This window comes from Homarus americanus, unplaced genomic scaffold (assembly GCF_018991925.1).
Source record: "Homarus americanus isolate GMGI-L3 unplaced genomic scaffold, GMGI_Hamer_2.0 scaffold46974, whole genome shotgun sequence".
Classification (NCBI taxonomy): Eukaryota; Metazoa; Arthropoda; class Malacostraca; order Decapoda; family Nephropidae; genus Homarus; species Homarus americanus.
In genome coordinates this window covers 349,889-374,001 of record NW_024728799.1, presented here as the reverse complement: position 1 = coordinate 374,001, position 24,113 = coordinate 349,889, and the positions used below count along the sequence as shown (strand labels likewise).

Below are 24,113 nucleotides of genomic sequence, written 5' to 3'. Positions count from 1 at the left end.
ACCAGATGAGAGACGCTGCTGGTGAGCTGTTATCAGATAATCAGGGATAACCCACGCAAGTGTGGAAAATGGCTGTACAATTCTTTTGCTTGCTAGCAATATTATTACCACTAAAATATTAATTTGAACCACTTACAGGACTTGATATATCTCGTTCATGAATTTCCTCTGGTGTGAGTGGGAGTTCCTCCTCGTCAGAACTTGAACTTACAACGTCCTCAGGTCCTCCATCAGGTATTTCTCCTGTTAAAGGAATGCACCCAAAATTAGCCACCAGTGTTTTGTAAAATAAAGTAGAGAGCATACACAAAAAATTATACAACTTAATTAACAATATATTCAAGAAGTTTCTTGAATGCATCAATTGGAGTGACGCAGTATAAGGACAAGCCAATAAAATGCACATTCCACTGCTAAACATTTCAGGTGTTCCATAATCACTTTCCTCTAGTTAGCCAACAATAATTTCCCACCAAAATGGCCAAGTCCTTAATTGTTACAATTTTACTTAATTCCACTTAGAAATAATGTGACATATTAATGATTACTATATGACAAGCAGGTCTTGAAATGGCAGAGTACAGTAACCGACACCATTAAAAATAATAATTTCCCGGTAAAATAATGCAATTTCAACAGTCTCTTTTACTGTATACATAATTCCAACTGCCAAAAGAAGGATTTATCCTGAAATCACAAATTATGGCCAAGTCCAGAACTAGTCAGCTTGAGTATAATTATGCACCCACTAAGACTTCAGTCTAGAACCCAGGAGTCCATGAAATTACAGTAATGACTAGGATTAATTCAAATACTGTACTTATACCTACAAGCTCTCTCCAAAAGCAACAATAGACCTAAATAAGAGTAATTAGTAGCCCAGGTTTTATCCCTCTTGGAAGGAGAAAGAGGTATATTGGTACAAGTATTGACATAAAAAAAAAAAAAAAATAAATAAAAAAACAGTACGCTGCCTGTTCTCTGGGATGCCCTTACAGGTCTTCCAGGCTTGAACCTCATCCCTTCCTGGGAGACCTCCAAGCCACCTAGTTCCAGGCTTGGCCATAAGATTTCAGGAGAAATCACATTATTTTTGGTGTTCATTTTGAAGTTCACTGGATCCTTCCATAATGATACTTTTTGGAACAAGCTTGCACACGTAGGTTTCAAATTACCCCTTTATAGAGGTACAGTTAACTTTGGGGAGATTTATTATGTACTTAAATTAGTTCAAACCACTAATACCAAAGTGTTCAGGGTCCTATTGACGGCTAAATTAGCATTCATACTCAAGCCACCTAATGAAGGACAGATGGCCAAAATTTTTTGGTCACCAACAGCTACAAGGAGCATCTTATAGGTAATACATTTTTAACTTAAGGAACAATCTTGTCTTGTGTTTCAACATAAAAATTTATCACTTCCATAATAGTAACACCATCAACAGTGGTCATATCAGAATATGAACTTCCCTTCCTTAATAAACCCCTCCAAGTCTGTCACGGAACAAGAATACAAAATAATAATACACGTATTAATATTGATGAGCAGAATTTATGGAGATTCCAGAGTTGCAGGAAATGTTCATATAATATTTTCATATCTTTATGCTAGTCCATCCTGGCTGAAGCATCACCAACCAAACTACATTTCTGTTAGACACTATTTATTATAAAACAATTCCAAACTTGTTAGTAATTTTCATTATGTTGTGTAATTTGCTTCCTGATCCACTTCCTTCATCATTTTGCAGTTTATAATAGCAGTGATTGGTAATTTCTGTTTTAAGCCTTAAGTGATATTGAGTATTGTACTGTTATGGGTAATGCAAGATTTCAGACATGACCCACAAGTTTCTTGGTTGGCCATACTGCTTCAAAGGTCTGTGTATTTATTAAGTCACTGGTTAAAGAGTTTCAAGAGTCCCACCTCACAGTTGTAACCCCTGAAGCCATAAGTAAAAAGTCACAAGTTCAGTTGATCACACATTCTGGTACAATATCACATCTCACACCAACGACTGAGACCTTCCCATTTGTTGGCAATTTTAAGACATACCTTGGTGAGATTCATCATCTATTATCTCATTTCACTGACTTTGCCAAGTGTCCAGTAGCTTGGTGTTGTGTTACTCAGACACTTGCCAACCTCCCAGGTCTTTTATGCTGACTAGTAAACAGCTCAGAATTATCTACTGTACTAGAAATTTGCAAGACATAAATAATAATAATAATCTTTTTTAATTCTTCCATTTGGGACTAGTGCTGGTTTTGTCTCCAGCTTCAGGATACCAATTTTCAAATACTTTATCTACAATTAGTATTTAGGTCATACCAAGACTGGACATGGCTGCATCTCCATGACCTGTCCAGCTGATACCGATCTTTAATAACAATGGGAGTTCATCGGTCAACGACATGTACTTTTTTCACTTGAACTCAGATTAACCATACAAGATCTTGATCACAAATCCTATCCCCAAATTTGAAGTCTTCAATATGATTTCGGGAATGTGATTTCTACAATGGAAGTTCTACCTGCCTTAATCAAATAAGGATGGGTGGTAGGCATCTCTCACCTAACATCAAACTCTGTGGTCATCTATGTAACTGGGGATTTTTCATTAAAATTAAATAATCAAAGCCTTTTCACATGGACAGTCGTCAACTTTTATGTGGTCGAGTGAGAAAGTTTCAGCTGGGGTTGCCAGATATAGGATATAATTCTCATACAGTGAGGGTGGCAGTCTAGTTTAGATTTCAGTCTCTTATCATGTGTTACATTTAAACATTTACAATACAAACCCCAACCATATTTTTTTAATACAGTACCTGTGCTGTGTAAGGTATTTATTATGAATGAATTTCAAATTTTCTGTTTACTGTACTGTGAGCTGACTGAGATACAACTTGACCAGCAAGGGGGCGGGAGGGGGGGGGGGGTAAGTAGTGATAAATCCGGCTTCCACAATCACCTAAGGTGGAGAGTAAAGTCCACTGTTTAGATCAGTACAGTAGTTGCTAGTTAATAATTTTCAATCATAAGAGATTTTATTTTCATAAATGGTTATGATAACAATAGATAATATTTCTAAATAATTTCATATAAATTTCACAAACAAGAATGTACATTAAATCAGATAAAAACAGGAAGCAGGACCAGATCAAACATGTAAGAGCCAAACTGTGACTGTCCACTCCTCCCCTTCTGAGGTTATCAAACAAACACAAACCCAAAATTAACCTAACCTCATTTTCAGCTTGAATTGGGGTACAATTTCCACCCTTATCAATTTAAAATGGCTCATCTGTGACCAAACCTAATTTAACTAAGCTAATCCTAGACCTCCAGAAGTCCTGAATGGTTTAAAATTATTTGAAAATTATATATGTACTCTAAGAGCATCAAGTCGTCAAAGAATAATGAATGGAAGATTTACCATGCAAATTGACCTCCTAAACACACCTGGTCATCTATCGAGCCCCAAACAAACAGTTAGGTAATGATTTTCAAGATGACATAAGCTGAATCACATCAAGCTTGATGGTCAGGAGTGTGAAGCCCAATCCTAACAATACCAAAACATCACAATTGAAAGTGAATTGAGGTACAATGCCAAAGAGATCTTGGAATGAGGTGTAATACCAAAGCCAGCTGTCCAGCATACAGATTAGTCTGGACTTACAAAGATTGGAAAATATATTAAAAATAAGACCTAATGGAAGAGCCAATTCAAAAAGTCCTCCATTAGTATCTTTTGGTGAGGAACAGAATTAAAAATGGTGGACTGATCTGAAACCAAGATGGTGGACAGTAACCTTGGCAATTATCAGGTGTTGAGTGGTTGAACTTGGTTCTTATTGGACCTACTGTTCCTAATGGATTAAAACATCGATCTTGGCAACATTAAAGTCAAATATATGAATATCAGAAACTCTAAAACTAGCAGCTCTTTATTATGGGAACTGCCAGGGTGAAAGTGATAGCCATTTTCTTCTTTAATTCTCAACACTTGCTTACAGTGACCGATCATCAGTAGTTTCTGAGTAATACAAATATCAAATCATTAACCTTACACCACATGAATCAATACTGGACAACCCCCAAACACCTGTGATACAGAGAAAACAACAACAGAATATAAATAAGTGGAAACCACAAATATCCTCCAAGTGAAAATTTCAATTAACAATTCTATAATTTTTTTAAGGAAACATCACATGCCAGAGTACAAATGGATTTTTTTTTTCAAAACATGAAGTTTGGTAAATTAATTTTGTGGCATGCATAGTCATTATTATAAATCAACTAAGTAATGTTTCATCCTCTTGTTCACTATTATTTTCTTGTACAGAACTCTGGAAACGAAGATATAAAGGCACAGGTATGCACATACATTTACATATAAGTATGTAACTTCTCCCACACACAGAAGGATAACTAATTACATAATGATATATATCTTGTGCAACTGTGTTCAGCATTTATATTATGATTCACCTTAAGAAATTCCCATATCACTCCTGATCTTTGGTAGCTAAATAATTAATAAAAAAATTTTAGTTAATCTTACTAAAAATCTACTAAATATACAGTGTACTTTATTCCTGCTAACTAATTATTTATGCATATTATGTCATCAATTGAGACTAAAACCAAATAACAAACAATAAAACTTAAAAAATTCCAAGTTACCAAAGTTCTGGGCTAATAAGGATCACAGGTTGTCAATGATCAGGAGTGACATACAGTGACGGGGGGAAGTTTCTGCCTCATGCTACGCCTCACATTAACATTACCAAGTATCTATATATATAAGAAGTAGCGATGCACAATACGGTGACAACGTGAATATATCCCGACTCAAAGCACATGAAGGCAACAAATAATGGAATAACACACAATACAGTATGCAAGAAAAACTTCCCAAAGATGTTACAACAGAATAATATCAAGAAATCAGCTAAAACAGAGTAACAGCAACATTCTAGGAGAAAAAGTTTAGTAATATATATAGGTAAGGGGGGTTAATGTAAATACTGGGGTACTCAATACACGTGAAACTTTAGGAATAAGCAGGTGCACGTATACTGACCAGAGAAATCTCGCACGTGGATTTATTTTTACCTCGTTTGTGATATCCGACGCTAAGCAACTCATAAATAACATTGTTTCTTAGATTAAAATTCAGAACCTGCTTGTCCCATAGCTCATGGAGTTGAACTTGATAGTGCTAGATACTATTAAAAGAAACAAAATGCCTGCTACCTCAAAAACAACACCAATATGGCTGTCTTGGTAAAAGAACACATTTCCATCTATTGCCAGTTTGTAACCATGTAAACATAATGGTCGGTGTTTCTTATCTCCAACATAAATTTCAAAAGATGATCAAATTATATCAAAATACATTTTCAGTAGAAATAAATCGGTCTCTTTACTCATACTGTACATTTATTTATTTATCTACACCTGTAATTCATCTGCACTAACATCACTCCACAACCCTTTTATTATACTGAATATAATAGTTACCTAACTAAAAAATGGTGCACTAGTGTTCGCTTTGTTTAACAGAAGAACTATTAGATTCTGTACTTTATATTCTTTAATGAAAATCAGATTCTGATTATAAGTTGATGTCTGGCAGTAAAGGTGAAAGAGTCAAACAAAATGTAATGTACAGTACATGTTTTGAAACATTAGTACAGTACACCACATAACTGAAGCCGGTCTTCATAATAAGAGCAAACTCCTCATATGGTTTAATCTGATATGTCCTCATTATACGACTAACTCGGTGGTGCCTTTAGTGCCCAGACAAAGGCAACATGTGACACAATCAACTTCACTTTGTGAACGTTATTTTACTCCTTAAGGATTAACCTCTAGAATATATTCATTTTGCGTAATTATTATTTGCCAACTTCACCCACAAGACGATGCTCAACTATGACCCACAAGTGACCGACTCACATATGGTACACGGGAGTGGTGTGGTGCCAAGCGAGCCTCAGATTCCAAAATGATTCCATAACTTTCATTTTAGGTTCATCATACTGTATATAAAACTAACCCTGATCATTTTCCACATTTCAAAAACATTTCATTCTTTACCTTACAAAGCTTGGATAATATTTACCAGTACAGCTTTTACAACTTTAAGACAAAACTAAGCTTAATAGCACTATCATGCTCCCAACTCCATCATTGTGGCACATAAGGTAAGTAACACTACACATCACTGTGCAACTCTTACCTATCAGCCTGGCCACCAGGTGGGGAAAGGCTAGGTCGGAAATTACTATGATTAGCCAGATTAACCCAGATTATGATAAACAAAGTACAGAAGATTTGGGTGAACTAGAAAATAAAATTCAAAAGAATATTTCCTGAGTTGTTACTTGAATGACGTCCAGACTGACAAGAGGACAATCATTGCTATAATTGTTTCTCATAATATTTATATAAATTTAAATTTCATTCTTAAACAAGGATAAGCTAAAATATAAATATGGATTTTAAAACTGATATGAATATTAATGTTTCTTTTTGCCTTACCTAAAATAATTTCTCAGGGTCTATTGCCAACACAAGCAATATCTGGATTATCAAAATAACCCACGCTAAAAATTAGTGTGTACAGTATATACTAGTAATGGATAGATGTGATACTCATACTAAAATACACACTATTAAGTATCTTACTGCACTTACCATTAGCTACTTCATTCTCTTCTTCGGATGACTCTCTTGACCCTTCTTTCTCTAGCAGTGGCCTCGGGATCTCACCATTACCTTGCATCTCTGTCGGTCTCGATTCTCCGGTCTGGTTAAGCTCAACGTGGAACTGAGAGTCGCCTCCCGGTGTGTTTCTTTTGGAATGATGGTGGGTGCGATGTTTCTTCTTATTCTTAATTATAATTTTGCGTTTTAAACTTGATGGCGGTGGAAGTGGGTGGCCAGGCTCGAGCTGTTTGTAAGATAATTGGAACGGTTCAAAGACAATCTCTGCCATGTATGAGACTTAGGCTTAGTGGAAGTTTTATACCTAGGCCATGTGGTCGTGGTTTCAGCAGTATACTGTACAGTACAGTACTGTGATTTTAGGATCAAACCTTCATTTCTAACCATTTTACAATTAAGAAAGGTGAGGAATACTTTTATTTTTATTGTATAATGTTTATTATATATGGTACTCTATTGTGTAAAGTATTTCTTATGATGTTCTGAATTATTTTTCATTAATTCTAAAAAGATATTTCATTATAATTATTGTATCTTCAACTATCTTAAATACTGATGATGTATATTATAATTCTATTGGGTGTTTGAGATAAAAGTATATTATACTATGCATTCAATAATTCACAGGTCTCACAGCCCCTAGATACTGCATTAAAATCTTATCATAAGACATCCACATGGAACCAGTCTTACCAAGTAATTTTCAAGCGGACTGTCCAGCAGCATATCACCAAAAAATTCTCTACAGTACCCTGCAATTTTGGCCTGTTGTCGGGGGTTACAATGGTTCTCAAAAGATAAAATTACAGGCCACTCAGATGTTTTGAAGGCCGACTCTGCTATACCTTCAATCACTTCCTGCAAAAATAAAAATACATCCATTAGTCAGAAATAATTTATTCTATCATTAACAAAACTCCTCAACCATTTCAATAAGGGGATGCCACTTCTAATACAGTATTTTATTTGGCTAACGTCTGATTATTTTATTCAGGTTAGAGGCGACCCCATACACGAAGGGTTAAACTATTTATTATTACTCTAGCGCGTTTTTTCCCAGCTGAGAAAAGATGCCCCGCCCCCTCTTCAAGCGATAATTTAGATCATACGCAATTTTGCACATGAAAATCCCATAAGTGTTAAGATCCTGGTGTTAGAAATGTAAACACTGCCTTACTCAATAGTGTCCAATTTTCCTACAATAACAATGAAGTTAAACACAAACTTAGTGTTTACTTTTACCATGCCACTTAACACCCTTACAGACTGACACTGACCTTGGCACTGATTTCTGGCACCAGTGTGAATCCATGAACAATGACTGGTTCTTCCAACCTTCCATTCCAGAAGTCAAGCTCAACACAACGGCAGCCAGCCAGCAAACACTGCCTGTACATCTCCACTGAGGACTTGCCCGTGAACTGGTGGCCTGGAGATCAGAAGGCTGAGGTTAATGATGATCAGTGTAGGTGTCGAGAATTTATCATCTCGACCGCAATCACCGACTTGCCAGTTTGTTTAAAATGACCACCATGTCCTCTCCACACATTATCTAAATGAAACAAAGCTAAAATCATTAAACATAAGTGTAAATTATAAATAAATGCATTTATTGAACAAAGATATGTCAACGAGATGCAAACCTCAGTGTACAGTATTAACAATTAACGAGGAAACATGAGTGTATGAAAATGGCGTGTTGGCTCAACCGTTTATGTCACGACATCAAGGCACCGATGACAGACAAAAAAATTAAAATATAGCTAAAGCCTTATAAACACATGTGCGAGTAATTAAATAATACATACAGTAGTATCCTGAATAAAGATATTGAACTAGGGTGTATGTTTCAGTATGGTAACGTAAATTAAACTATTAACATCAATGTCACGTGAGAATAATCAGCCAATGAGAAGCTAGGTTTATCTTCTCATCCAATAAGAATGTTGCTTACTATGTAAAATTATTTTTATTCAGTAAAATCTTGCTGCAAATTATAAATATTTGTGCAAACCTTTGAATAAATGCAGATAATGAACGCTAATAGTTATTGGATAGTGAGAATCCAGTACAGAGTTTAGTAAATAATAAAATAAATAGAAGATGGGAAGTTAAACAGCGAATTCCAACCAATCAGAGCCAATATTGCGGCAAGACGTGTGCCTCCCGCCAATCAAGGTCGAAGGAGGTCAGTCAAGCTTAGACCACGTGTCCCCGAGTGTGTATCCCGGGAACAGTGTGATCACCTCACCTTAATTCAACACATCATGGAGACATAGACCAATTCATTGATCCTTTTGGGCTTACACTAAACTCACGTCATGATCCATAAATCAATTTCCTGTACATTACTAAACTCTAACATACTGTAATCATTTGGTTAGTGCATTGCTTATCAAAACCAACTTTCTTACTGCTTATATCTCTTACTCTTTTCTGTACATTATCTCTGTCCTATTCTTTTCTATTCATTCTCGGTGGAGGGTAAGTTTGTACATATCAGTGTTTATGTTTGATTAAGCAATATGGATATGACCACCATTGTTCCATCTATTCAATGACAACTGTAGCCTAAAGAAGCCAACAAACATAAAATAAGGTGAGTAACTAAATCACAATTGGAATACAGTTCAATACTTAATATACCAATACTATAGAATAATGTCATAATTCCCTGGTGTCACTTTCCAGTGCCTTCAATTTTAACTGTTTAAGTCAGTAGATCTGAAGATAGTGTACTGAACTATTGTTAAATTATCCACAGTAGGAGACCAAGGCTGTGAACATGCAATAAACTGGGAGACTTTAAGGGTGAAGGCAGTAGCACTGTATGGGGTGATGAGTTACGAACACTTATCTATGACTTTTTATAAATTAGCATATTATACTTACAGCCTGACATGGTACATTATACAATAAATCCCTACAATGATGCAGTAACAGCTGGTGAAAGACGATTTATTCAATAATGAGCTGAGGTTAACCAACATTCAGTTTAATTATACATCACAAGCCTTACATTAACAAGAGCTGCTGGAGAACAGGCAAGGCCCTTTACTCAGACATTATTAACTAACAAACACTATATCACAGTCTTCAATTGTACTTCTACAGTTCACAGCATATAGGATGAAATTTCAAACTTATACAGACACCCATCAGTTGTAGAACATACCTGTGAGGTAAGTGTTGTGAGAAGAATTTATGAAGTAGTGACCCAGAGGTTGGTCCATGTCCTCATACTGGTCCAATTTCTCCATGGACATGACTGTGTTCTCCTTAGACATCAAATACTTAAGGAACCCCTCGCAGCTTAACACATCTGGGTACAAATGGAATGCTTTAGTTACAATGGGAAGTATATTAACATGTAAGGAGACAACAAAACACAGAGAAAGGCAGGACAGGGATAAAAGTGTCCTACATATTTCTCATCATTTCTTCACTGGACTTATATTCTATGCACTAAAGCAAACTTATTGACTTCATCAAGATTTTGTAACAAACAACAATTAATACGACTGTGGAACTAAACAAATTACCAAATCAAATACTGTACATTGTTCTCTCTCTACAAAAAAAAAAAAAAAAATTAGCACATGATCTAAAATAAAGTTTTATATTATTGAATCCACTGGAGCTTGTCACTTGCTCTGAGTATGGTACAGCACACACCTTCACCTCACCTCTTCTGACAGTACTTGCTCCTCCTCTCTCTGTATTTTTTTTTTTTTTACAGAACTTATTCCGTCTCCCAAACTTACTCTTTGTAATGTTTTCCTTGTGAGGTTCGTAGTCTCTGATGACTTCCACGGCCTTAGGAGCATCAGCATAGGGATAGAGGATCTCATTCAGGCGTGGATCTCTTTGTTCCTCGTTCAGAAATGTGACCAACTGTTCCACGGTCATACCTCGTAGCTTGGTCTTCTTGTTCGCGCTGTATGACTGGTCCGTCCTGAAGTATAATGATCGCAGTGTATTTACTATACGTATACTTTGGAAAAAAATTTTATACCTGTACAGTAGAACCTCTCGATTTGGTGTAGCTTTGGGACTGAGAATGGGTTGAACTTGTGAACTTTGTGAGTTACGGAGGGATAAACTTGTGAACTTTGTGAGTTACGGAGGGATAAACTTGTGAACTTAGTGAGTTACTTTGGGATGAATTTGTGAACTTATGAGATTTACAACACACAACATCACAGTAATACTCACAAGGAGCAGAACACCTTTTCCACCTCCAGTCTATTGGTCAGCATGTGATAGAATGTAAGGAAGGTCTCCCAGGTAATTTTGTCCAGTCCTACAGTGTCAGTCTGAAACAAGAAAATAAAATAACTATTAATCAAATGACTGCCATTGATTACAGATTATGTTTATTCAAGCAAAATACTGTAATACTGTATTTATTAACTAGTCATTTATTATCTCCATGTAAGCAAAGTTTTAGAATGTGTTTTCAATTTTTTTTTCTACAGTGTTTTATGATTAGTAAATACTACAGTATGTAAATAAAAGAGTATGATCATTTATTACTGCCACATCGACGTAGAGTATGTCATGTTGATAAGTTTTACAGGAATAAGCGTAAAAATCAAATGTAATTCAGCTGCTATTTAAACAATGTCTCTAGTTCACTTTACTTAACCTGTGATCCTCTAGTGAACCCTCGATAGAACGGACTCCTCTCTCCATATAGTAATCCATTAGATGAGGAGTTTCATATCTAGCGGACCCTTGTTATAACGGATTTTCATATCTATATAGTACTGTACAGTTCGTTAGATGGAGATTTCACATCCAATGGACCCTCGATATAACGGACTTTCCTATCTAAATAGTCCATTAAACAGAATTTTCACTGTAATTTACATTCTCTTACATATTTGTTCATTGTTACATTTTTCAAAAGCATCCAGAGAGAAAGAGACGTGACCAGGAGCACTTTACATCTTCCTCCAAGCATCAACAATATTTTAAAATCTACCAGAGAAAATATTCTAGTCTTAAAATAATATCCAGTCTCAGTATCCGGAAAATTCAGAGAAAGAAATTGTATCCTGGATTTGTAGTTCTTTCAGACAGTTTTATACAATATAAATATTAAGCTGCAGACAAGGTTTTGACTTTTTAGCCTTCATAAGGGACAACAGTAACCTTGGTGTGTGTGTGTAGCTTTATAAAAAATAACCTTTAACTTACACTTCTTAATTATAATAGATAAATGTTGACAATAAGACCAAAATGACAAAAATGAGTGCGAACATTTGTATGAAGATTTTAAAAGGTAAACACAAGCTTCAAAAAAGTATCTTTAAAATTTTGTTTAATAAGAACATAAGAACATAAGAACATAAGGAGTCTGCAATAGGCCGGTTGGCCTGAGCATGGCAGCTCCTGTCAAGAGTTACTACCACTCTCTATCATCCATGAATCTATCAAGCCTCCTTTTGAAACTTTCCAGAGTTCCCGCACTTACTACTAAGTTGCTAAGCTTGTTCCACTCGTCCACCACCCTATTTGTGAACCAGTTTCTTCCTATCTCCCTCCTAAACCTAAACTTATCCAACTTGAATCCGTTGCTCCGAGTCCTATCCTGCTCAGATATTATAAGAACTTTATCTATATCCCCTTTATTGATTCCTTTCACCCACTTAAATACTTCTATTATATCTACCCGCACTCTTCGTCTTTCTAGGAAATGCAAGTTAAGTTTCTTTAACCTATCCTGATATGGAAGGTTTCTAAGTCCCGAAATCATTTTCGTCATTCTTCGCTGCACCGACTCTAGTGAATTTATATCCATTCTATAATAAGGGCACCAGAACTGAACCGCATAATCGAGGTGCGGCCTGACTAGTGCAAGATATAGTTGCAATAAGACCTCTGCACTCTTGTTACTTACACTTCTAGATATAAAACCCAATACTCTGTTTGCCTTATTTCGAACATTAACGCACTGTTTTCTAGGCCGTAGGTCCGGGCTTACAAGTACCCCTAGGTCTCTTTCACAAGTCGACTTCTCTAGGTTGATGTTGTTAAGGCTGTATACATTATATCGTAATTCGTAAATATTTTACACAAATATTAACCAGATAGTCATCGGGAGTATTTTCATAGCGTTAAATGTGTAGCCAATGAGAGGACATACAAACACACACAGCATCATACCCAAACTCTCTTAAAAAAGCTCCTGACAGTCCAGGAGAAACGTAGTCTTCTTTCAACTTGTTTCGTCCAGTGAGAAAACTCTCCAGAAGAAGTTAAGAGCGAGGTTCTGAAATCTCCACAGGTGATAACTTAGTTTGTAACGTCTTCCTTCCTCTGGCCCACGTTAACACTGGACCCTATAGTGTGTGTGTGTACCCTGGAGACCCTGCCATACCATACACCATCAACCTTTACACAATTGGCTGGCTAAGAATATGATGTAAAAATATAATAGAGGGTAAAAATTATAAGGAGAATGACTTAATGTGGAAGTATGATGATGGTAAAATTATAATGATGGATGTTCTTATAATTTCAATGGAAATGAATATAGTAGGGGAGTTAATTAATTTTGAGAGTATCATCCATATGGTGATGAGGATGATGGTGGGATAATGAATTAGTGTGATGATGAAGAAGGTACGATGACTTAACCTCTTCGTGGGGAATACTAACACAAATGTTTATACATAATTTTAACAATAACACTTACAAATCCCGGACAATAACATCACACCACACATTTCAACAACTATAACAACAACAATCTACACATCTTAACACCCCTCCACACACACACACCCACACACACACTTCAACAACACCCCCCCCACACACACACCCACACACACACACAACAACACACCCCCCCCCACACACACACCCACACATCCCCCCCACACACACACACACACTTCAACAACACCCCCACACACACACACACCCCAACAACACCCACACACACACACACACACACACACTTCAACAACACCCACACACACACTTCCAACAACACCCCCCACACACACACACACACACACTTCAACACCACACACACACACACACACACACCCCAACAACACCCACACACACACACACACTCTGAACAACACCCCCACACACACACACACACACTTCAACAACAACCCCACACACACACACTTCAACAACACACACACACAACACACACACACACACACACTTCAACACACACACACTTCCAACAACACACACACACACCCCACACACACACACCAACAACACCCACACACACACACACACACACTTCAACACCCACACACACACATTCTCCAACAACCCCCCCACACACACACTTCAACAACACCCCCCCACACACACACACACCTCCAACACCCCCACACACACACACTTCCAACAACACCCCACACCCACACACACTCAACAACAACAACACCCCACACAAACACACACACTTCAATCAACACCCCCCCACACACACACACACTCATCAACACCCCCCACACCCACACACCTCAACAACACCCCACACACACACACACACACACACACACATTTCATCACGACTTCCCCACACACAGACTACACACACACACACAGGCACATCACAACACCCCCACACACACACACTTCAACAACACCCACACACCCACACACTTCAACAACACACAGATGCTGGGAAGGGGAGAGAGAGGGAGGGGAGTGCGTTACAGCGGGCGGAGAGGAGAGAAGGAAGATAAGGGAGCGGTAAAGTTATATTGGGCAGCACCAGCGTGTCACCACAATACAGCCACCACTTGTTATCAGGAGCAACTGGCAGCACCTGGACCCACTATCAGGTAAACTAGTGGTGGTGGTGGCTTCAACAAGTTGCTCGTTGAAAGCAGCAGCAGCCTCCCTCCCTCCTTCACCAGCAGTAAATTACTTGTGCAACCAATTACTTCACCAACTTTGGGGTATGAAAGTGACTCTATACACCTCGGTAAATTATAACGATATATAATTCGATAAATTCCCTATAACTTATGTCTTTAAAGCATTCCAATAATTTACTTATGAAAGTCATGAGTAAATATATATATATAACAAAACACAAAGCTAATATAAGTACAAAAATATAAACAAAACATCAAAGACAGCTATTCAAAGTCACTTAATATATAGCTCATAAAAAGAGAAATAATAAATTATGGTAAAAATATGAAACCCGTATTTAGCAACAAGATTATAATAATCATCAGTATTTATTTAAGCTTCATATAAAAAAGTATAATTTATTTATTATTTTGACGGTGGTAGATGAAACATGACCAGATATCTATTAAGGGTAATACATAATAGTTTACATGGTAGTTTAATATTGCGTGCTCCCCCCCGGCTTATTTCACCTGATGATTCATTAAAATCCCTAACACTTCCTGGAGGATAGGTTACGTTAAGTTAAGTTAGGTTAGTTTAAGTTGGGTTAGTTTAAGTTGGGTTAAATACATCTACTGTCACGCGTTAAATTCATCCACTGTCTCAGGTTAAATTAAGATAACCGACCGATTAAGCCTCCAAGCGCAACTGTGCCTTTAGCCAGGTAGGGATAACTATTTTGTTTTTATTACATGGGAGGCGTGGGGTGAGGAGGGAGGCGTGGGGTGAGGAGGGAGGCGGGGTGAGGAGGGAGGCGTAAGAGGAGGAGCAGGGGTGAGGAGGGAGGCGGGGGGTGAGGGAGGGAGGCGTGGGGGTGAGGAGGAGGCGTGGGGTGAGGAGGGAGGCGTGGGGTGAGGAAGGAGGTGGGGTGAGGAGGGAGGCGTGGGGTGAGGAGGGAGGCGTGGGGTGAGGAAGGAGAGAGAGGTGGGGTGAGGAAGGAGAGGCGGGTCGTGGGGTAAGGCAAGAGGCGTGGGTTGAAGTGAAGAGGCGTGTGAGTAGCGTGGCGGCCAACACACCCAGGGCGTGCAGGACAAGTGGTCTAGGGGGGAGGGGGGGAGAGGGGTGAGAAGGGGTGAAAAGGGGCTGGAGGGGCAAGAGGGGGCTGGGAGGGCTGAGTGGCATTAGCCTAATAGCCCGCCAGACGGCATCACGGACGCCCTGTTGACCACGGCTATAGCAAGGACATCTTCTACCCTGCTGACCACACACACACACACACACACACACACACACACACACACACACACACACACACACACACACACACACACACACACACACACACACACTCTGTTCCAGTTTCCAGGAAGAACAACAACAGCAGCACCTCTCACACTGTTCTAACTATACCTGGAAAAGTGACATTATTTATCACACTCCGTTACAATTTCCAAGTACCCAAGTGTAACAAATATCAAGCAGTAACATCTTCCTCTATTACCAGTTTCCAGCAGGAGAGGTTATATCTATTTCTCTGTCCAGTTTCCAGGAAGCCTTAAGATCTTTTATCACCATCTCTTCCAGTTCAGAAGCAAATACAACATCCCCCCCCCCCCACACCACACCATCACCATCCCATTTTATTAAGAAACACTATTTATCTCACACGTCAAGTCTGCCATTGAGGTCAAATGCATCACTTCCCTTACATTGTTCCAGTTATACCCCCTTACGTTGGAGCTGCCATGAATGGGGAGGGGAGGAAGGAGGGAGGTGGAGGAGAAGGAGAGGGGGGGAGGAGAAGGAGAGAGGGAGAAAGAGGAAGGGAGGAAATAGAGGAAAGGAAGGAAGGGAGAAACAGCTGATCACTTTATCTTCCAATAAACTCCAACAGAGAGAGAGAGAGAGAGAGAGAGAGAGAGAGAGAGAGAGAGAGAGAGAGAGAGAGAGAGAGAGAGAGAGAGGCCAGGTCAATCACTATATCAAGCACTATCCCTTGTTGACCAGACGTCTTATTGTGCAAACCATGACCCAAGATGGCGGTGTAAACAGACGGTGAACCCTCCCGATTGATTGGCTACCCTTACCTGCACTACCCTTACCTGCCATCTACCACACACACACACACACACTTTGTCACCTTTACTAGTGAACTACTTAACCAAACTCCTACCCACAGGCAATGTTACTGTTCCTTTTAATTCCCCTGTGTTACTGAGACCCTGAGACCTTCAACTTCACGCTATGTTACGCCATCTCCCACGACATGAAGAAGAAGAAGAAGAAGAAGAAGAAGAAGAAGAAGAAGAAGAAGAAGAAGAAGAAGAAGAAGGAGAAGAAGAAGAAAGAGGAAAAAAGAAGAAGGTTATCAATGAAGCCTCGAACCTCCGCCTCCTCTCAGTCTATCTCGGTTCAATTCACCAATGAAACAGTATCGGTTCACTCGACTACTAATCATCCTAATGTCACCTGGGGGAGAGAGGGGGGGTAGGTTTGTGCTAGGGTGTCTAATCTTCATGTGAAATAACCTAGGGTGTCTAATGTTCATGCATCGTTAAAACACACTCAAACCAAAAGAAGAAACTAAACTTGTTAAAACCACTGGATCAGACTGAATCTTCCTTAATGCAGACATATAGGAGTACAGAGATGAAGTCTCGAGAAGTATACTGCTAAATAGGAGAGGGGAGAGGAGAAGAGGAGAGGAGGAGAAGGAGAGGAGAAGAGGAGGAAGGTTATATACAGCTAAATACGACAAGGAGGAGGAAAGGCAAGAGGAGCAAGAAAAGAAGGAAGAGGAGAAGGGATATGTACCGCTAGATACGAGGAGGAAAAAGAGAGGGATGAGGAGGAGAAGGAGAACAAAGAGGAAGATAAAGAGAAGACGGAGGAGCAGGAAAAGAAGGAGAAGGAAGAACAATGAGAGAAAGAAGAAGAAGAGGAGAAAAAAAGGAGAGGAAGAAGAGCAGGAGAAGAATAAGAAAAAAAATAAAAATAACCCCACAACCCGGAATGACGTCAATGGCCGCCCTAAACTACCCGAATCTTGTATATTATTATGAAGTGAGTTTCCAGAACCTCCTGGAAGATATATATAGAGAGAGAGAGAGAACTATCCAGAACGATGCTGCTATCTCTGGCTATATTACTTATCTATACTTCGGTGCTCATTTATTACGCGTGAGAGAGAGAGAGAGAGAGAGAGAGAGAGTCGGAAATAACGAGAGAACAACGAGATGGGTTATACAATGTTCATGGTTAACGCACAAGAAGGTGGAGGAGGAGGAGGAGGAGGAGGAGGAGGAGGAGGAGGAGGAGGAGGAGTGACGTGAAATGACAAGGAAATCAAGGGATTAAACCCATACCAAGGAGGTGTTGACGGCCCTCGATTCCATCTGTCAGGCTGGAAAATCCCAAGTGTCTGGCCGATAACGATGCCCCCCCCTCACCCCCCTCAAGACCCTCACCCCTCAAGACCCTCACCCTCAAGACCTCCCCCAGCATAGGTTATTGCCACCCCTGTACCCCACCACCACAAGATCTTTGGCCCAGTGGCAGCCAAGAAGATTGAACAGGAATCACACACACACACACACACACACACACACACACACACACACACACACACACACACACACACACACACACACACACACCACACACACATCAGGTTTTATTGAGTGTGAGTTCCCCAGCAAGCAAGTGTGTGTGTGTGTGTTGGTAGGTAGTCAATCATCTTGGTCCACCGTTGCAGTCACTGCTTATATCTCCAAACACTACCACCAACACCAACACCAACAACACCACACCACCAACACCAACTACACACACACACACACACACAACGCCGCCACCATGAGCTATATTTACGTCTATAATGTATACTGTTATCACCTCTATGGCTGGTTTATTGATCCATCCGATATTATTAGTGTTATACGTTGTTGGGCAGTGTTGGAGGGATGATGGAATGAACCAGGAATGATGGAATGAACCAGGGATGATGGAACGTTCTCGTGTATGGATTATGATCTAAATATAGTACGGCATTTATTTTATAATTCGTGTATGACATTTATCAAACAGACCAGAGCGAGATACACCCCCACAAACACTCATACACCCCACACACACACACCCCCCCACATACAGCAATTACAGATCATCTCCCCCTACATAATATTCACCCACCCTATAACCCTCCCCCCTTTAACTTGAGATTACTTCCCTAATCTCCCATCCACACCCTCAAACTTTGGCCATAAACTCTTCCCCTCCACCCATTCCTCGCCTCCACCTACTCCCGTCCCACCCACCAAACTCCTTCTGTCTCTCGGCTATCCACTGCAACCATCTTCCTCCACCTCCACCCTACCAACCTGCTCTACCTCCACCCTACCATCTTCCTCCTCCACCCTCCACCCTACTATTCCCTTCCACCCACCCCTCCACCCTTCCTTCCTCTCTCCCCAAGGAACTTCGACTCAGCACCTCCCAGCATGCTAACGACGTAGACGCTCCCGAAGAAGTGGGTCACACTACAGCAGAAGACCCGAATCTCAGCACCATTATGACTCCACGCCAGGAACCATTACCTCGTGAAGGTCAACGCCGGGAATCAACGTCAAGGGGTCCAACGTGCAATTATAAGCTTGGTTTGAACGCCAGAAATACAAAGGCTTAGAATGAACGCCACTGGGAACACAACACGAGAAGTAAGACCCAGAATTCAACCCAAACAAGCCAAGACTTACAATTCAACGCAGTGGAATGAAGGAAAAAGAGCTACACACACGCACGCCCCCCACAAAAGAAAAAATCCTACCATATCATTTTATATACCATTTTCTCCCCCACTTGTAAAATAAACCAAAACCTATTTTAACCACAGACATCCATATATATATTTTTTTTAACCACTCCTGAGTCACTTTATCCACCTAACCAGATTAAGCTGTCTTATTACTGGCATTAGTTAGTTTACGAGACACTGAGCCCTCCCAAGCAGTTTCATTTGAATATAATTACGTATTAGCCCAAATATATATTTTTCTCCCTGCATCCTAATTTTGGGGGGAGGAATTTTATTTTTTTCAGGTATTCTTACGCTGTTTACATCGGCGTCGTCAAAAGGGTTAAATCATCGTCGTCGCGTTAAATCATCGTCGTCAGGGTTAAATCATCGTCGTCAAAGGTTAAATCATCGTCGTCAGTTAAATCATCGTCGTCAAGCAATCATCGTCGTCAAAGTTAAATCATCGTCGTCAAAGTAAATCATCGTCGTCAACGGGTTAAATCATCGTCGTCAGGGTTAAATCATCGTCGTCGGGCTAAATCATCGTCGTCAGGGTTAAATCGTCGTCGCTGGGTTAAATCATCGTCGTCAAGCGGGTTAAATCATCGTCGTCAAAGGTTAAATCATCGTCGTCACAAGCAAATCATCGTCGTCAAAGGGTTAAACTATCGTCGCAAGCGTTAAACCATCGTCGTCAAAGGGTTAAATCATCGTCGTCAAAGGGTTAAATCATCGTCGTCAGCGTTAAATCATCGTCGTCAAAGGGTTAAATCATCGTCGTCAGTGGTTAAATCATCGTCATCAAAGGGTTAAATCATCGTCGCCGGGTTAAATCATCGTCGTCGCGGTTAAATCATCGTCGTCAAGCGTTAAATCATCGTCGTCAGCGGGCTAAATCATCGTCGTCAAGGGTTAAATCATCGTCGTCAAAGGGTAAATCATCGTCGTCAAAGCAACTATCGTCGTCAAAGGGGTTAAATCATCGTCGTCAGCGTTAAATCATCGTCGTCAAGGGTTAAATCATCGTCTTCAAAAGGTTAAATCATCGTCGTCAAGGTTAAATCATCGTCGCCGCGTTAAATCATCGTCGTCAAGGGTTAAATCATCGTCGTCAAAGGGTTAAATCATCGTCGTCAAAGGGTTAAATCATCGTCGTCGCGGTTAAATCATCGTCGTCAGTTAAATCATCGTCGTCAGCGGGTTAAATCATCGTCGTCAAAGGTTAAATCATCGTCGTCAGGCTAAATCATCGTCGTCAAAGCGTTAAATCATCGTCGTCAAAGGGTTAAATCATCGTCGTCAGCGTTAAATCATCGTCGCCGCGGTTAAATCATCGTCTGCAAAGGTTAAATCATCGTCGTCGCGTTAAATCATCGTCGTCAAAGGGTTAAATCATCGTCGTCAAGGGGTTAAATCATCGTCGTCAAAGGTTAAACTATCGTCGTCAGCGGTTAAATCATCGTCGTCAAAGGTTAAATCATCGTCGTCAAAGGTTAAATCGTCGTCAAAGGCATCGAGTGAATTTGTTAGGTTAAGGATATCTAGATCTTGTGTTTGTTGTCCACTCTCTCTCTCTCTCTCTCTCTCTCTTCGCTCGCTCGCCGAGAGAATGACAGGAGGAGAGATTTCTCACCACCACCCACGTCGCTCCCTGCTGGTGGTGGTGGTGAGACAGTAGTTCCATCACTTCAAAAACATGATTGTTGCTGTGTCGTCTCCGCTTCCTTTCCATTGGCGACTAAATTTAGCGTCTTGCCGGGGTTGATAAAGTCTCCTCTTGCTCATTTCCTCCCCATTCATCACAGCTGGATCCTCTCTCCTCTCCCTGCTCCTCTCTCCTCCTCTCCCGATCCTCTCCTCCTCCCCGCCCTCCTCCTCCCTATACACAGCTACTGCTCTCTAAATTATGTTTTGAACTTTTTATATATAACTTATCCCCTAACCCAACCTAACCTAACCTAACTGAACTTTCTATCAGTCCCCTCACTCCTCCTCACCTCCCTCACTCCCCCTCTCCCTCACTCTCCCCACTCCTTCCCCACTCCCCCTTCCTCCCTCACCCCTCCTACTTCCCTTCTCCTCACTCTCCCCCCCCAAATGGTGACGTCAACAGCCAGTACCTCACCCAGGCATAATGAACACACTGTCTCTGCTTTCATACAATCCGCCGTAATGAATTTTATATGCATTAGCCAAGTGACTCGACAAAGTTTGGCCAGACGCCCTCGTGCCAAGGTGGGGGGGTAGGGTAGGGGGAGGGGGGTGGAGGGGTGTGGGGTTGATACACATATTCTTAATGATGGTGGTGGTGGTGAATGGTTGTAGGGTGTGGTGGTGATGGTATGGTTGTGGTAGGTGTGGGTGATGGTTGTTGATGGTGGTATGGTGTGGTGTGGTATGGTATGGTGGTGGTGGTGAATGGTTGTAGTGGTGTGGTGGTGATGGTATGGTTGTGGTATGGTGTGGTTGTGGTATGGTGTGGTTGTGATGGTGTGGTTGTGATGGTGTGGTGTGGTGTGGTTGTGATGGTATGGTTGTGGTATGGTGTGGTTGTGGTGATTATGGTGATGTTTTTGAATTGTGGTTATGGTGGTGGTGGTGGTGGTATTTGTGGTGGTAGTTGTAGTAATGGAACAAGTAATTTTATAGAAAAAAAAATACCTGAAAAAAATTACAGGGTTTACAGAATTAATTTACCTTCTCATCTGGTCGTTAAAGTGACTATTTACACAACATTTAATTAATGAAGGAAGAGGAGACACGAGCCTATTGGAATTGTTGTCAGTTTTCATGTGTGTAATTTACGTGTGTGTGTGCATGTTTGTAATGTATCTGTATGTATGTATTGTATGCATATGTGCGTGTCTATACATATATTAAATTGCATGTATTCGTATTAAAAAAAATAATTAATAAAACGTGCCTAATAAAAAGGTAATGAATCGGGTGTGCTCTGATTGTCCACTTACTCATAAGGTTTCCTGAAAATGATTAAAAACTGTTTCAGCGTCACAACAAACACACACACACACACACACGGTCTCTCTAGTGTGGGGTGTATGGGTGAAGTGTAGTGGGGAGGAGTAGGTGGATGGGGGTGGGTAGGTGGATGGGGGTGGAGAGGTGGATGGGGAGAGAAAGGATGGGGTGAGTAGGGATGGGGTGGAGGTATGGTGGGAGGCAGGAGAGATAGGGAGGGCAGCCCCAAGACACGGAAGACACACAAGGAATTAAGAGGGAAGGCTGGCGAGTACCCATGATGGCAGGGCTGGTGGGGGGAACCAGAGGGGTTGTGGGGCTGGTGGGGGAACTTGGTGAAGGTAGGTGGTGGTGGTGGGGTAGGGGAGAGAAAGCCCCGCCACGATAACGGGGAGGAGGAGGAGGGGCCTGAGGCCAACGTCTTTGTTGGGGAGGAGGGGGGTCCTGTGGTGTCTGACCATAGGGACGCCAGGACCAACCTCATCTGAATGCCTGGGGGGAGGAGGGGAGGGGGAGGGGAGGAGGGGAGGAGGAGAGGGTGGGGAGAGGGGAGGAGTGTAGAGGAGGAAGGAGAATAGGGAGGTGCAAAGAGAAAGGGGGTGTCGATGTAAGGAGGTGAGGAAGTAGGGGAGGGAGGAAGGGGAAGAGGTAGGGGAAAGAGATAAAGGACAAAACAAGATATTCCGATCAACCATAGTTACCCCAGCTTGACTCCCCCAGATTGACTCCCCAGCTTGACTCCCCAGCTTGACTCCCCAGCCCCGGCCTTGTCATGGTTTTAATTCAGTTTAACAGGTGAGTGGTTGAACAGCACAGCAATATAACCGACGGTAGTTCAGGAGGACAATATATTCGATTGTCCTGCTGGTGTTATTGGTTTAGTGGGCGGTGATTGGTCGTTTGTAGTAGCCAATGAGCATAGAGCTATATGAAGGTGTGTAAATAGATATGATATGATGAGTGTTTGAGGTGTAGATGACTCACTGATTTATAGGCGTGAGTCAACATGAGTCACAGGGGTACTTACCTTCCCAGAGGGCAAGCCAGCAGCCTCCAACGCCACCTCGACTCGCTTCTTATCGTCCCCGTGTCGTGCAAACAACTTAACAATACTGAAAGGTAAACAATATCATGGCATTATAATCATTCTATTATAATTATCAAGATCAAAATATAAATTACAAATATATAAACATTAATATAAATTTCCACTAGTTTAATTTATATACACTTGTAGGTATGTATATTTAAAGAACACTGGCTTAAAATGATAAAGAGTGTGTGAGAGCCTGATAAACATACACACGCACGCATATTCATACATACATACATACATACATACATACATACATACATACATACATACATACATACATACATACACACACACACACACATCCTTAATATTGGAAAATGCAAATGATGAGAAGGAAAAGGTTCCTCCATCGACCACACACACACACACACACACACACACACCACCTGCCTTCCTGGCTGCCAAACTCTTTCAATAAACATTAATTATTATTATTCATTAATATGTATTATACACACACACACACACACACACACACACACACACACACACACACACACACACACACACACACACACACCATCAGGCTGTATCCTTTATGCTTAAGTGATTTAATCTGCTCCCAAGTATCTCACGGTTGATGGAAAGTGAGGAGATGGGATATAGATAAGAAGGAAGCATTATAAAACAGGGATGGGAGAGAGGAGA

At 40.6% G+C, this 24,113-nt stretch overlaps 1 protein-coding gene across 1 annotated transcript in view; it reads right to left on the bottom strand.

Annotated features, from left to right (window-relative positions):
- Nucleotides 1-24,113, bottom strand: part of LOC121866227 (1-phosphatidylinositol 4,5-bisphosphate phosphodiesterase classes I and II-like) — a 111,868-nt gene that overhangs the window by 29,106 nt on the left and 58,649 nt on the right. Inside the window, 9 exon segments of the mRNA XM_042365840.1 lie at nt 137-243; nt 6,260-6,289; nt 6,718-6,973; nt 7,441-7,605; nt 8,025-8,176; nt 9,923-10,069; nt 10,512-10,702; nt 10,963-11,063; nt 23,397-23,481. Coding sequence (XP_042221774.1) covers nt 137-243; nt 6,260-6,289; nt 6,718-6,973; nt 7,441-7,605; nt 8,025-8,176; nt 9,923-10,069; nt 10,512-10,702; nt 10,963-11,063; nt 23,397-23,481 — 1,234 coding nt within the window.